General features: G+C 34.6%; 1 protein-coding gene across 4 annotated transcripts in view; it reads right to left on the reverse strand.

Moving 5' to 3' along the window:
- The window catches only part of sm (heterogeneous nuclear ribonucleoprotein L), a 455,499-nt gene that overhangs the window by 28,707 nt on the left and 411,082 nt on the right, over positions 1 to 15,710 (reverse strand). For all 4 annotated transcript variants that reach the window (XM_088272102.1, XM_088272101.1, XM_088272100.1 and 1 more), the window contains exon 6: positions 2,298 to 2,384. In XM_088272102.1, coding sequence (XP_088128228.1) covers positions 2,298 to 2,384 — 87 coding nt within the window. The remainder of the gene's footprint in view (positions 1 to 2,297; positions 2,385 to 15,710) is intronic.

The following is a 15,710-nucleotide window of genomic DNA, read 5'->3' on the forward strand; positions in this document are numbered from 1 at the left end:
TATATATATATATATATATATATATATATATATATATATATATATATATATATATATATATATATATATATATATATATATTCATATATTTATTTATATTATAATATTATATTGCACACTGGATTATTCACCCTACGGGTGAGATATCATTTCAAATTGCCTTCACATGATATGAAACATGTATTGTTCTCAAGTGTATAAAGTGATCGCTTAAGCCAGCCAAACGCAAAGTCGTAATCCGTGGGATGCTCAGACTTCCAACTTATTGCATAAAAAAACATTTTTGTAAAAAAAATATAAAAGTATTATGATTTATATATTAATTTTAAATCAAACACAGATTTTTTGAGTCTACTAAGTTGTATTTTATTAACAAAAACACATAAAAAATTAATACTGTGACAATCGTTACGCCTTGTTAGGGCATTATCAAACGAACGTGAAGATCAAATGGACTGACATTCCTTATGCAGCTATATAATTCTAAATGACAGTTTTAACATGTGCAGCAATAATTTATGGAAGACACTTAGAATTGTATAGCTACATAAGGACCGTAGTCCATTTGATCTTCACATTCGTTTGATAATGCCCTAACAAGGCGAAACAATTGTCACAATATTAATTTTTTATGTGTTTTTGTTAATAAAATACAACTTAGTAGACTCAAAACATCTGTGTTTGATTTAAAATTAATAGATAAATTAAAATGGAGTTCTACAAATTAATCGCCAAATCAATAAATAAAAATAGTATTATAATATCTTCACATTTCCACCACTGCGACGTCGTAAAGACAACGAAAAAACGTTGATCTGTTCTCAAAAGCATGTTAGAAAGATAGAATCCGAATCTCGGAACTAGAAGTGAAGGAAAGAAGCGCCGAGATGACAGGGGGAATTTCACATATCCAAAAATGATAGATTTCAGGAGATTAAGCCAACATCGCTTATTGTGTCAATTTAAAAAGAAACAAGACAATGTTTGGAATTCAAAACTGAAAAAACTTAGCGTATAATTGGCACTACTTAGGTAGGTAGTAAGGTAAGCTGGTACTACTTACTAGGGTAGACAGTAGAGGCAGGTAGTAAGGTAAGCTGGTACTACTTACTAGGGCATTGTACCGCCGCGTGTACTGTGGTGATTAATTGGTGGGAAAAAAGTCTAGTTTTGTGACGATAATAAATAAACTTTGTGACAATATTATAATAAATCAATATTGAATAATAAAAATAATTCTCTTTGGTGTACCTCTGAAATTTCTTAATTTGGTAGGTGTACCTTGAATATAAAAAAAAGTTTGCGAAACACTTTACTAGGGTACTTAGTAAGATAAGGTTGCATTTTCATATCGCTCACTCCTTTCAAGAACGTCATAAATCAAAAAAACTTGATTTTTCAGGAGAACGTTTTTAAAGTTTAAAAATATAATACAATGTATTAAGAATAAATATCAAGCAACTTATTGAACTTTTTACTGTGCAACACATCTTTTTAGGTGAAACCGGAAGCTTTTTTTTCCGTTTGAAAAATAGTAAGTTTATTTAAAAAAATAATTAAACAAAACCTTTTCTTCAAAATGCAAAAACAACACTTTCTGCCCTGTTGCGGGTAAATATTAAGTTAAAAACATGCCTCTTTTGCTGGGATATAGTACATTTTCTGGGCATTCCGAAAACATGCGCAACTGAAAGTTGACGATTTTTGATTTATGACGTTCTTGAAAGGAGTGAACGATATGTCACGCGGGTAAGTTAGGATATGCACTGCATTTCTGCCTACATGGAATGCACGCCCCTGACTGTATACAGCATGTGCATGTATATAAATTAAATTTTTAATAATTACTTAAAAATTATAAAATACTTAGTACCTACTTAGAAAAATACATACGAGGGCGATTTGAGATTTATTTTGATTTTAATCAGTTCTCGGTGGTAGTTCATAAACGATGATTTTCATTATTGGGCGATTTTTAAAACCTACTTAGAATGATATTATGAAACGCCAAGTTATTCTCGTTCTTCCTCCGCTCCTTTTTCCAACTACATTCGCCTAATAAATTTGTTTTACCGTTCTCTCCTCACTCGTTCGTTCCGCACGCTCAAACCATCTCGACACACATCTGAACTTCCTTAATTTTATCGAAAGCGCTCATCTAGGCCCTGCATTCTTTCCTCATTTCCCCATTCGGACGTCTATCATGCATCGTTTTGCCGCACACTCGTCTGAGGGATCGCATTTCGACTGCGCTCAGACTGCTTATTATATTAAGTAATATCGGGACTGCTACTTACTGTAGGGCTGCGGTCTTCCGCCGGTGAACTGCGGTGACTGCAGAAGAGGAACTGACCGTTGCTGATTCGGGAGGCTGTCTTCTTCAACTGCAAAAAAAACAGTCATCAATTGAAGCCCTTTTTTTCTTGTTTTTTTTTTAAATTCTTTTCCACCCTTTTCTCCCAATATATTATAAATACAAGTACAAGAAAATATATAAAATTAATACAAAAAAAGATCCCACAAAGGCAAGGCCTATGTGTGGGTTCACACTAATATTTATTCAATATAACCCTGAACTGGTCGGCTGTCCAAACTTAAAACACAGTAAGGGACATATTTTTTGTAGTACGTTTTTTTTGCATTTTTGGACTAAGTAGAATCTACTTAGTCCAAAAATGCAAAAAAAAAACGTACTACAAAAAAATGTCCCTTACTGTTTTGAGTTTGGACAGCCGTGGTGTCCCTGAGTGATCATCTGTGTTAACGATAAATATACTGCGTTTATATATGATGCAGTGCTCAATGCACCATCGGGTGCGGATGAGCGTTAGAAGAGGAAGAATAATGCGGAAATTGATTAAAGAAAATCTCTCTTAATTGAATGGAATATTTCTTCTATTCTTTAATGATTCTGATCATATTTTTTTATATTAATATCTATCAATTCATACTTTAAGATAGAGATTACGGGTTTATCAGAATCAAAGTATGATACATACAATTTAGGCAATTTTATTTTTTTAATAATTGATTTTTTAATTTTTGTCCGCCTCCGTAGTGTAATGGTCAGCACGCTCGGCTACCGTTCTGGAGGACCCGGGATCGATTCCCAGGGGGGGTAAGAATAAATATGAGTGATTTTTTTTTTCACTGTAATATTTATTCAATATTACCCTGGACTGGTACTTGAAGCGGAGGGCTGATCACCTTTCCTTCATGTGTAAACGATCAAGATAACACTGCGTTTATATGACGCAGTGCCCTATGCACCATTAGGGTGCGGATAAGGGTTTTATTATTATTATTATTAACATCGAGAGAAAACTGCGTCGATGGTAGCACTCATGCCTCTAGCGAGATAGCGAGAGTTTTTGCATAGAATTTTCACTCATGAATCACATGAAATTATAGTAACTTTGAACACAAAGAGTAAATCCACTCACGAGTAGACATAGGCAATAAAACTTTCAAAAGTTGAAGCCCGAGTAGGGTCATGATAAGCGGTGTTGCATAAGCCGTAGCTAGATTTCAGAGTCACTTGGACGATAGGTGATTCAAAAAAGTCGATGGTAGATCGGCTGTCCAAACTTAAAACACAGTAAAGACATTTTTTTATCGTACGTTTTTTTGCATTTTTGGACTAAGTAGAATCTACTTAGTCCAAAAATATTAAAAAAACGTACTTCAAAAAAATGTCCCTTACTGTGTTTTGAGTTTGGACAGCCGAGTTCAGTTAACATGTACAGTACAGATTCTAAAATTCAGACTTAGCCTCACATACGGTGTTTGAAAATGATGCAGAATGCATCGAAACTAGAGATTTTAAGAAATAGTGGTTTACTAAGTCAAACTCAAATTAAAAATGTTTAATTTTGAATAAGATACATGCTATTTTATTTATTGTTTTGGCATTGACTTTGCGGTAAGACATTATGAAATTGTAAATTAAAAAACATTTGTTTTTTACCACTTGAGTTATATTTATTTGATTTTAACAAAAGTTAACATAAAATAAATAAAACTCAAGCGGTAAAAAATGAGTGTTGTTTCCTTTTACAAGATGCATGCTTGTTGTCACCAAATGCTTCGCATGTCTCGGTGCTCCTCACAGATGTCCGTCGTAAATTTTACGAATGTCCCGAAATCTAGGGTTAAAAAAAAAACAGTTTACCTTACCACGTAAACCTGAAACAGACTCATATTATTTTATGATGAAGAAGAATATGGAAGTCTGAAGTGTTATCTCGATCGTTACATACATGAAGTCCTTGCCTTCGTGTAAGTAACCATCAAGATAACACTGTGTCAATACGATGCAGTGCCCTATGCACCATTGGGTGCGGATAAGGGTTAGAATATACAACCTTCCATATTCTCCTTCATCTACGATGAGATGTCAAAAAAATTATATGATAAACAGCTCCTATAATTGAAGATAATCCAGATTTCGCTCACTCCTTTCAATAACGTCATAAATAAAAAATCGTCAATTTTCAGTTGTGCATGGTTTCGGAATGCCCAGATAATGTACTATATCCCAGCAAAAGAGGCATATTTTTAACTTAATATTTACCCGCTACAGGGCAGAAAGTGTTGTTTTTGCATTTTGAAGAAAAGGTATTGTTTAAATATTTTTTTAAATATATTAAATATTTTTCAAATGGAGAAAAAACCTTCAGGTTTTACCCTAAAAAGATCTGTTGCACAGTAAAAAGTTCAATACGTGGCTTGATATTTATTTTTAATACATTGTGTTATATTTTCAAACTTGAAAAACGTTCTGCTGAAAAATCAAGTGTTTTTTTATTTATGACGTTCTTGAAAGAGTGGGCGATTTGCGAACAAGTATTTGGACACACTCAAAATGTTGAAACAGACTCACCTCAAACACCGCCTCCGGCAAGAACGAGTACGAGTCGCAGATAATATCTCTCTCGGCCCAATAATACGCGGGGCGGAAGGCTGGCCAGTGCCCCCAAAGGGACAGAGTGCTCCGAAGAGACAGGTCCTGCACACATAAAGACAAACACACTCCAATATATCGATGGACGTTGTCCCCTACAACCGGCGCTCGACCCCCCAGAAACGCGCCCATACCACATCTCGTGACCCCCAACGACTAGCACACTCCACCAGGGTCTGTGCGTCTAGTGTGCGCTTAGCGTCGCCGAATGCGAGAAGCCTTCGAGTGCGCAATCTTCCCACGAGGTTCTTGGCCATTTGCTGTCGCGAAGAATCCATCTTTTCAGGCAAAAATAGACAGTAATGCTCCTCATTGCATCAATCCAGCGAAATAAAAGTAAATTGAAAAGGTTCTTGATCGATTCTCGACGTACGGAACAGCGTTTCACCAAAAGATGGATGCTCAATCACCAAAGGAAGTCGAGGTGATCTTGAATCGTTGATAAGAGACAGAGAATACGCGATCTCACGCTGTCGCGAGGAATCCATCTTTTCAGACAAAAAAAGACAGTGATACTCGTGTCATTACATCAATCCAGCGAAATAAAAGCAAATTTAAAAGGTTCTTGGTAGATTCTCGACGTACGGAACAGCGTTTCACCAAAAGATTGATGCTTGATCACCAAAATAAGTCGAGGTGATCTTGAATCGTAGATTAGAGAATACGCGATCTCGCGCTGTCGCGAGGGATCCATCTTTTCAGACAAAAATATGCATAAATACTCCTCAATGCATCAATCCAGCGAAATAAAAGCAAATTGAAAAGGTTCTTGATCGATTCTCGACGTACGGAACAGCGTTTCACTAAAAGATGGATGCTTGATCACCAAAATAAGTCGAGGTGATCTTGAATCGTTGATTAGAGAATACGCGAGGTCCATTTTGTTAGCAACAGCGATCGTGAAGATAAGGAAGCGAGTCCACCGTGTCCAGTTTCTCGCATTCGTCGAGGAGCTGGGGAGTCGCGCGGTTGTGAGACGATCCATCGCATGAATAGGCTAATCTTTATCATACATAACACGTTGCTTCACAACAGGGATGCGTCCTACATGGTCAATGGGTTTCCAAATACAAGAGAGCAGTAGCAATAAGTAAAAACCAAGGCATCATATAATATTAGAGTATATATAATCTACCCAAGAGTAATTTCAACACTCGTACGAACTCAATACAGAACCAATATTATGAGAGCTACAACTTTGGCTTCAACAAATCCAAAATCCTCGATATTAACACAGAGAGTGTGTCGTGTGGCTCTGAGCAGTGTCGTGTCGTGTGTGTCTGGTGAGGATGGATGTGCCTACTGTCTCCTGATCGGTCAGGTCTCGCTTCCTGGCTCCGAATGGTTCCAGAGTGTGTGTAGGCTATTTCGGTTGCGTCAGGCAGCATTCTGTTAGCCGCGCTTTCTGGGTTCCCTTCGTGTTTGTTAGTATTCTATCATATGGCTCTGTTCAGTGTGGGATTACTGGGTTACTACTTCCGAGTGTGTCTTCCTTCCGCCCTGGCGATGCCGGGAGAGTTAGTGAACGGATCTTCTCTCGGTATGGCGGTGTTATGTAGTCCCGTCAGGGCCGCTCTGCGTGTGCCCGTGTAGGTTATTGGTGAATGTATTTGCTGACAAGATCCATGCAGTATTATTCTTTACTTGTTATGTAAATCATGAAGCGTTTAATATGGACACGGAAGGCATTCGTTAGGCGAAGAACAAAATACAAATAGTGTCGGATGTTTTAATCACAAGTCTGTAACGTGGTACTGTGTTGTCGCCTGTGGTGGGAGCGCTGCTGGTTGAAGGGCGTTCTCTCTTCTAATCCCAGTGGGTGTCCGATGGGATGACGTTACTGAATTTAACAATGTCTTTTTTGTATATAATTCTGTTTCTGCTTGATCGTTTAGTACAAAATTCGAGCTGATGCATCGTAAATATACATAATATAATATAAACGAGTGTGTTTGTCTTTGATATGTGCTTGAAAAAAGATATACAAGTATATTATTGAGATAAGAGAGATAGAGGAGGCGGTATTTGAGATAGTAATAAGATTAATTCAAACAACATAAACAATCTAGATGAATGGTAAATCGGGCCAAAACAAAGAGTTGCCAGGTGCCAAGCAGCTACGATCCCGCTGTTGGCAGATGGCGGATGTGAGTGAAGTCAACCAACACACATAACAGTCATGATACGTACCTCAGTGCTGGACGGATTCTGGTAAGGAAGAACAAGTCTTGCCGCCGATGTGGAGTGTTGAGAGAGATGCTTTACTCGGCGATGCATCAGCGCAAACAAGTGGAAGACGTAGGACCAAAACAATTATCTTCCAAGTGTTTGCGCCAGTTTAAACAAGCAGTTGGAACCAACAAAAAACCAAGGAAACCACGTCGCGACCGTACCAACTATCAATTTTCTTAGCCTTTCCTACAAAAGCGCGGAACGAATCAAACTACAACAGAACCTCTTTAATCCGAACGTCGAAAATTTACTCTCTGTTCGGGTTAGTAAACAGTTCAGATTACAGTACAGAGAATCTGTAGGGTATTTTTATAAAATAAAACAAACATGTTTTGTGAAAGTTTAAATGTATTTATTAAACTTTTATAAATAAATCAAGTATTTTAGTTGGTCGAGATTTGTTTAATGACGAGTAAAAAGCTTTGTCTCTCAATTAAGGTAAAAGCGTTTCTGGCACAGGAATATCCACTTGGTCAGTTCATTCTAGGCATGTTTTTAAGGGACGATTGGGGGTTCGTGTAGAGGTGTTCGGATTAGCGGGGGTTCAGATTAAGGAGATCCTGCTGTATTTCGAACATTAAATATTCAATAAGGTTGGAATATTGTCGTTCAAAATAAACGGTGGAGCGATTCATTCAACTCGATAATCTAATATAATCTAAGCGATTTAAACGCATCCTTTATCATTAAAGAAAAAAATAGTATAAATCTTAGGCAAAAACTCGAATCATACATCGTTAAAATTGAATAAAACACTAGGGTTGTTGGTTATTGGTTCCAACTGTCGCACGAGAAAAGCAAGAAAAATATCAAACTAATATATTGCTCACTCCTTTCAAGAACGTCATGAATAAAAAAAACTAGATTTTTCAGGAGAACGTTTTCAAAGTTAAAAAATGTAATACAATGTATTGAAAATAAATATCAAGCCACTTATTGAACTTTTTACTGTGCAACAGATCTTTTAAGGTAAAACCTGAAGGTTTTTTCTACATTTGAAAAATATTTAGTATATTTAAGAAAAAATTAAGCAATACTTTTTCTTCAAAATGCAAAAACCAACACTTTCTGCCCTGTAGCGGGTAAATATTAGGTTAAAAATATGCCTCTTTTGCTGGGATATAGTACATTTTCTTGGCATTCCGAAAACATGCACAACTGAAAGTTGACGATTTTTAATTTATGACGTTCTTGAAAGCAGTGAGCGATATATTTATGTATAATTTTGATACTTTTGGATAATGATGAGAATGAGACACTTGTCGAATCAATTATAAAATGAGACATGAGTGAATTAGCCAATAATATTTGTGTCACATTCTGTGGTGTGGTTCGGTGTGGGTAAAATTTATAACTGAGCATCTGTGTATTGGGTTTTTGGCCTGCGAGCTCATCTTCAACCGGCGAAAGATCGTCAGTAGCTTCAAAATCATCTTCATTTGTAAAAAAAATGTCAAAAATAGCTCAAAGATCATCTTCAGCATATAAACGAGCAAGTTCTAAAGTAAAATGATCATTTTTGCTTAGAAAAAAGTCATCTGAGCAAGACATATCACTGTAAAATATTTTTTGCACTGAAAATGGATCATTCCCAGTAGTTTAAAGATCACCCTAATAATAGATTTATATTATCCACTGACACTTCGTGATGGAATTGCATTTTTAATTTATTATTAGATTAAAACCAATATTTTTAGCTTTTCCACTTTTTTTATTTGACCAGCGACCGGGTTTCGTCGTTACCGACATCACCAGACTGGTGGGAGGCTATACAAATTGTTATGTTATATATAAAACAAGGCAGGAGTTGATAACCATGATTTGATATAATTTTATTGAGAAAAAAAAATCTCAATAAAATTACTATACAAATTGTTATGTTATATATAAAACAAGGCAGGAGTTGATAACCATGATTTGATATAATTTTATTGAGAAAAAAAAAATTCTCAATAAAATTATATCAAATCATGGTTATCAACTCCTGCCTTGTTTTATATATAACATAACAATTTGTATAGCCTCCCACTAGTCTGATGATGTCGGTAACGACGAAACCCGGTCGCTGGTCAAATAAAAAAAAGTGAAAAAGCTAAAAATATTGGTTTTAATCTAATAATAAATCACCCTAATACATAGTATTATAAGTATGAAGCGATCATTTTTGGATGCAAAAAATATTAAAGATAAATTATAGCATCTCAATATGGAGATGGATGTAACTATAAAAATTTCGATACGAAAATTTGGTAAAAAAATTTGATCAAAATCATCAGATTCAATTCCAAAAATTTTACCTTTTAAAGAATATTTTTCAAAAAAGAGATTATTTTCACTAAAGAAGATGATCCATAGCAAGACGATCACCTTGAATCATTGGACGATCATACGGAATAGTTCAAAAATAGCATACACTGCATAACACTATGATACAAATTTAAAAATAAAATAAAACGATCTAGATACAGTAAAATCAAAACTATAATACAAACTGACGTGACATACAAATCGCTCACTCCTTTCAAGAACGTCATAAATCAAAATACTTGATTTTTCAGGAGAACGTTTTTAAAGTTTAAAAATATAATACAATGTATTAAAAATAAATATCAAGACACTTATTGAACTTTTTACTGTGCAACAGATCTTTTTAGGTAAAACCTGAAGGTTTTTTCTCCATTTGAAAAATATTTATTAAATTTAAAAAAAAAAAAACAAAAAAACAATACCTTTTCTTCAAAATGCAAAAACAACATTTTCTGCCCTGTAGCGGGTAAATATTAAGTTAAAAATATGCTGCTTTTGCTGGGATATAGTACATTTTCTGGGCATTCCGAAAATATGCACAACTGAAAATTGACGAATTTTGATTTATGACGTTCTTGAAAGGAGTGAGCGAAATGTAAACAAGAGACATCATGCACACGACAATTTGACGACAATATGTACAGAATAGAAACATGACTTAGTCATAAGAAACACATTTGTGGAGGTCCTCGCCAAAACGTTACATTTCCATTATAAATGATTTTAGGTAATCAGGAATTCTAACTTGTAAAAGTGTTACGTTTTGGTGCGATTTAATGATTTCATATTGGTTTAACACAGGATCGGTCACGTTTTGTCGCAACTTTAATTACGATTTAGATGGAATACAGTAAACAGAACAGATTTGCATTCAAAGGATTTTTTGTGCAATATTGGAAATGTAACTTTTTGGTAGAGGACCTCCACATTTATATACATAAATATATAAAAATGAATATATATATATATATATATATATATATATATATATATATATATATATATATATATATATATATATATATATATATATATATATATATATATATAAACATACATAGTAAACGTTAAGAAAGATAAGTTTGATAATTGTAAAATGATTCAAATAAAATTTCAAAAGATCTGGTTTTGTCATTTTTCTGCGGGTTCTGATATAAGTAACCAACTAACTAAAAATCACGCTACTTCAGGCAGAGAGAAAAGAACGCCACACCCATCTATATTCGTACACAATCTTCGCCTCTTCCACATTCATACATCTTCTCATACAAACACGCCGATTATTCCGAATCCCTGACCTGACAACTTTCAAGTAATTGAAACACTTTATCATGCCAAGTGTGACATATGTTACACATGTATAAAGAGATGACTTAAACCAGCCTATGACGGTTGTAAGCTAAGTAATTGCCCAGACATTTATATTCTTCTTCATCTGAGATGTTGAGATTTAAAAATATAATACAAAAAAAATAGCATGTCAAACAAAATTTGTACCTAGCTCGGAGTTTTGCAACACCCTGTAGTCGTATTAGTACAGAGTGGACTGAAATAGTATCAAATAAGTGCATCGAAACAACCGATGAAAGATTAACGAGTTGCATCCAGTGCAGCGTTCACTGCATGCTCCTTTGGGAACTCGACTAATTGGTGAATTAGACACCTGAGATTTAAGTAACGAATAGATGCATCTATATATATATATATATATATTAGGGTAGCCATATTTTTCCGAGACCCAGTCGAGATATTTTCAGTAACATAAATTTATTTACAACATTTCGATTGTGTCCAAATACTCACCAATAGATGTCTCTAGTGAAGTTCTATAGATTCAAGAACAATGTTTCTAAATTGGTTCACATATATAACTTTGAAGAATTTGAGTAGTGTGGTTGTCAATAATGAGTAGAATTGGTGAATGTTACACGTGTGTAAAGTGATCACTTAAACCAGCCTATGACGGTCGTCAGCCCAGTAAATGCCCAGACTTCCATATATTTCTTCATCTTTGATGAGATGTCAAAAAACACTATTTTGATGACAGAATACCCGAAAACATATATCGTTCAATTTATCCGGTTTTAGTGAACGGATCACTTAAGCGATCCGGATACCCTGACGCGAATCTAACCCGCTCCTGTGACGTAGTTCTGATATTGCCTTATCCCAGGGGTTCCCAATCTTTTTCAGCCCGCGACGCACTTACAAGTTTAGTATTTTGTCACGGCGCTCTACTTTAGTAAGCTATTTGGAATAGATAAATGTGACTATATATGTATGTAAATACATCGCTCACTCCTTTCAAGAACGTCATAAATAAAATAACTTGATTATTCAGGAGAACGTTTTTAAAGTTTAAAAATATAACACAATGTACTAAAAATAAATATCAAGCCACTTATTGAACTTTGACTGTGCAACAGATCTTTTAAGGTAAAACCTGAATGTTTTTTCTCCATTTGAAAAATATTTTGAAGAATCCGCCTCCGTAGTGTAATGGTCAGCATGCTCGCCTACCGTTCTGGAGGTCCCGGGTTCGATTCCCAGGGGGGTTCAATAAATATAAGTGATTTTTTCACTCTAATATTTATTCAATATTACACTGGACTGGTACCTGAAGTGGAGGGCTGATCACCTTTCCTTCATGTGTAATCGATCGAGATAACACTGCCTTTATATGAAGCAGTGCCCTATGCACCATTGGGGTGCGGAAAGGGATTATTATATATATATTTTAAAAAATATATATACAATACATTTTCTTCAAAAAACATGCACAACTGAAAATTTAAAATTTTTGATTTATAACGTTCTTGAAAAGAGTGAGCGACATATATTATGGTCGAAAGAAATAGGTACCTACAATAATAGTAGTTGGGTAGAAAGATGCTAGCTCTCAAAAAAGAAATTGTCGCTTTATGGGTACCCGAGAATATTAGTGGTTTCGGATAGTGATAGATGATCGACTCACGGCGCCCCTCTTTACTTTCCACGGCGCACACTTTGGGAACCCCTGCCTTATCCGCATAATCCTTTACCAAAGAACAGATTAGGAAGTAAGACATTTGGCCCCGGGGTAAAGGAGTTATGATATTCCAAGTGCAATTCCGCCAGCTTGCTTCGACTAGGGAGATTTTAATTAACTGTATATCCGTTTCGTTCGAAAGGATATTCGAAACGCGGCTAGATAATCCCGCGAGCTGTGCTCTAATTAAAATACCATCGTCAATTCAAGCAAATACTATTTTACAAAGAACGCGAAAACGATTTTTCTTTAAGGTGGTATGGACGTGTGGAGCGAATGGATGACGAGAGAAATGACTAAAAAAGTACATGTGGCGAAGAATGTGTGCGGGAGAACAGAACGAGGACGGCCCAAAAAGTCTTGGCGCGATCAGATAAAACAGTCATTTGACTTGTGAAATAGTTTAGGAACAAAAATTCTTGTATTTTAAGGCCCAGATCTCAAGCGTTCAAATCAGAATGCGGAGAGACGCGCTCAGGGCTCGACGTGTCCTTACGCTTGATTTTTTAAAAGAATATTTATATTGGATACTTTTTTTTATATTCATAGAAAAAATATTCTTATATTTATTTTTTTAATTTCTTACTTTTTGATAAATATTTTCTTTCTTGAATGTTTTTCGCAGATACTTTGTGGCACATTTTATAAACTTTTTAAAATAAAACAACTTTGTTTTAACCACTTTTTATTGGTTTTTCTTGGTTTTGACAAGAACCTTGTCATCATCATTTTCTTTTCTAAACCATACAATTATTTCGAAGAAAAATTTATTTTTTCAATGCAAAAACGATGTTTTAATAAAAAAATCATTTACGTAAAATGTTACCTGGATTTAGAGAAAATAAAGTTGCGATTTATAGAATACTTGGCCTTTTTCTCTCTTTTTTGTGTGTATATTGGTTAAAATCGTTAAAAACAATAAAAATGTATTAAAAAATAACTCCACCCAAAAGACACACAAGGTGGTTTTAAATATGTAAAATTGTATACAATTTATGTTGATAAAAAAACAAACAAATATTATTTTCAATTAAAAAAAGAGAAAAGACTTTTTTTTATTTTAAACTGTTTTTATAAATAAAAAAAACAGTCGTTTGTTTGACTTGTGTTTTAAACGCAGAGGAGTAAACAAAAGCAGTTTAAAAGGAGCATCTTAAAATCTCAACTCTACCAGGTTACCATAGAGTCGAGTGGAGCTTACGTTAAGGAGGATAGCACAAAGGTAAGTGGTCGGAGGGCTTAATTATTGTTCTGGAACTTCAAATCTGTTTGCCCAACAAGATATTAAGCTCAGCCAGGAATAATTAAGCGCTGTCCAAGAAAAACGCCATAACTCGAAAATTTTAATTAAAAATTTTTTACATCATTTTGAGTAAGTCCAAATACTTGTTCACAAATCTGGATTATCTCCAATTAGGAGTTATTTTTTATTATTTTTAATTAATGTTTTACTTGGTAAATACAACTATTTCTTAAAATCTACGGTGACACGTGTTTCGGTGCATTGTAAAAGATTGTACCCTGAGGAGTGAGTTTTTTTAAATACAAATTTTAAAACTGAATTTTTAGTTTTAAGTTTTACTCGGTTAATTCCACTACAATCTTTTCAATATTTTTATGAGTATTTCAATGTTTTAGAATTAGTACATGTTAAATCCCGATGATGACAAGGATCTTGTCGAAACCGGTTGGGGAAAAAATGTACCAATAAAAAAATGGTTAAAAACATAGTTGTTTTATAATTGAAATGTAACATTGTTTTAAAATCACTAAAAATATTTTATTATTACTTAGTTATAATGTCTACCGGTTTCGAAGCTAACCGATTCTTTGTCAAGACTGATAAATATAAATATCTTCTTCTTTTTCTTTTTCTTCTTTTTCTAGATCGTAAGGATCTGTTTGTGCCTCCGCTTGTAGCTCTTGGGATGTTGACTTCCAGCTGTCTTTCCACCCTTTTGGAGGTCTGCCTGGGGGTCTGCGTCCTTCAGGGATTCCTTGAAGGGCGATACGTGGAAGTCTGTCATCTGACATTCTGTTTACATGATCATTCCAGCATCGGTAATATAAATATATTATTCAGCTATCCAGTAATATAAACAAACAAATATTAATTATAAAGTTGTTTTATTTTATCAAGTTTACAATCTTTTCATTGACATCTCGCTTCTAAAGAACTTAATTAATGAGAGTCTGTGTGTTGGCTAGCCTGGTAGCCAGTAATGCTTCAATATCCGTTTGGTCTAGAGTTACATACGGTGTATGACATCACACGGACAAAAGCTGTCACATATTCGGCTAATTCCGCGCTATTGTTGCGTCCAGTCCGCAATATGGATTACCGTTCCTACCGCGAGGGCCGGACCGACAAATCTTGGTAATAACTGTGAAGGTTGTCACCAAAAAGTTACATTTTCAATATTGCACAAAAAATCCTTTAAATGCAAATCTGTTCTGTTTACTGTGTTCTATCGAAATCTTAATTAAGTTGCGACAAAACGTGACCAATCCTGCGTTAAACCAATATGAAATCATTATATCGCACCAAAACGTAACAATTTTACAAGCTAGGATTCCTGTTTTTTTTTTTTAATTACCTAACGTCCAAGTGACTCTGAAATCTAGCTACGGCTTATGCAACACCGCTTATTATGACCCTACTCAGGCTTCAACTTTTTAAGTTTCATAGCCTATGCCTACTCGTGAATAGATTTACTCTTTATGTTTAAAGTTACTATAATTGCATGTAATTCATGAGTGAAAATTCTAGGCAAAAACACTCGCTCTAGAATTCCTGATTACTTAAAATCAATTTACTTTATAACGGAAATGTAACGTTTTGGCGAGGACCTCCACAACTGATCGATTTAAAAACCGAATGAAACAAGTCGTTATTTCACCCGATTATTCACACGAGTCGATTTTTGGATTCGATCATTCAAAGCTACAAATTTGATTGGTTATGGAGCAATAACAGAATAACCTATACATGAGACATTTTGACATACAAAACTAAAAAGTGTATCCAAGTTATTCTTTATATTATTATTTTTTATCAATATGCATATCCTTATATACTAACAATAATAGCAATTATTGTTAGCATATAAGGACAATATTAATAATAATATTTATTCAATATTACCCTGGACTGGTACCTGAAGCGGAGGGCTGATCACC

The sequence above is a fragment of the Brachycentrus maculatus genome, unplaced genomic scaffold (genome assembly GCF_059751285.1).
Source record: "Brachycentrus maculatus isolate JH-2025_06_01 unplaced genomic scaffold, ASM5975128v1 h1tg000475l, whole genome shotgun sequence".
Lineage (NCBI taxonomy): Eukaryota > Metazoa > Arthropoda > Insecta > Trichoptera > Brachycentridae > Brachycentrus > Brachycentrus maculatus.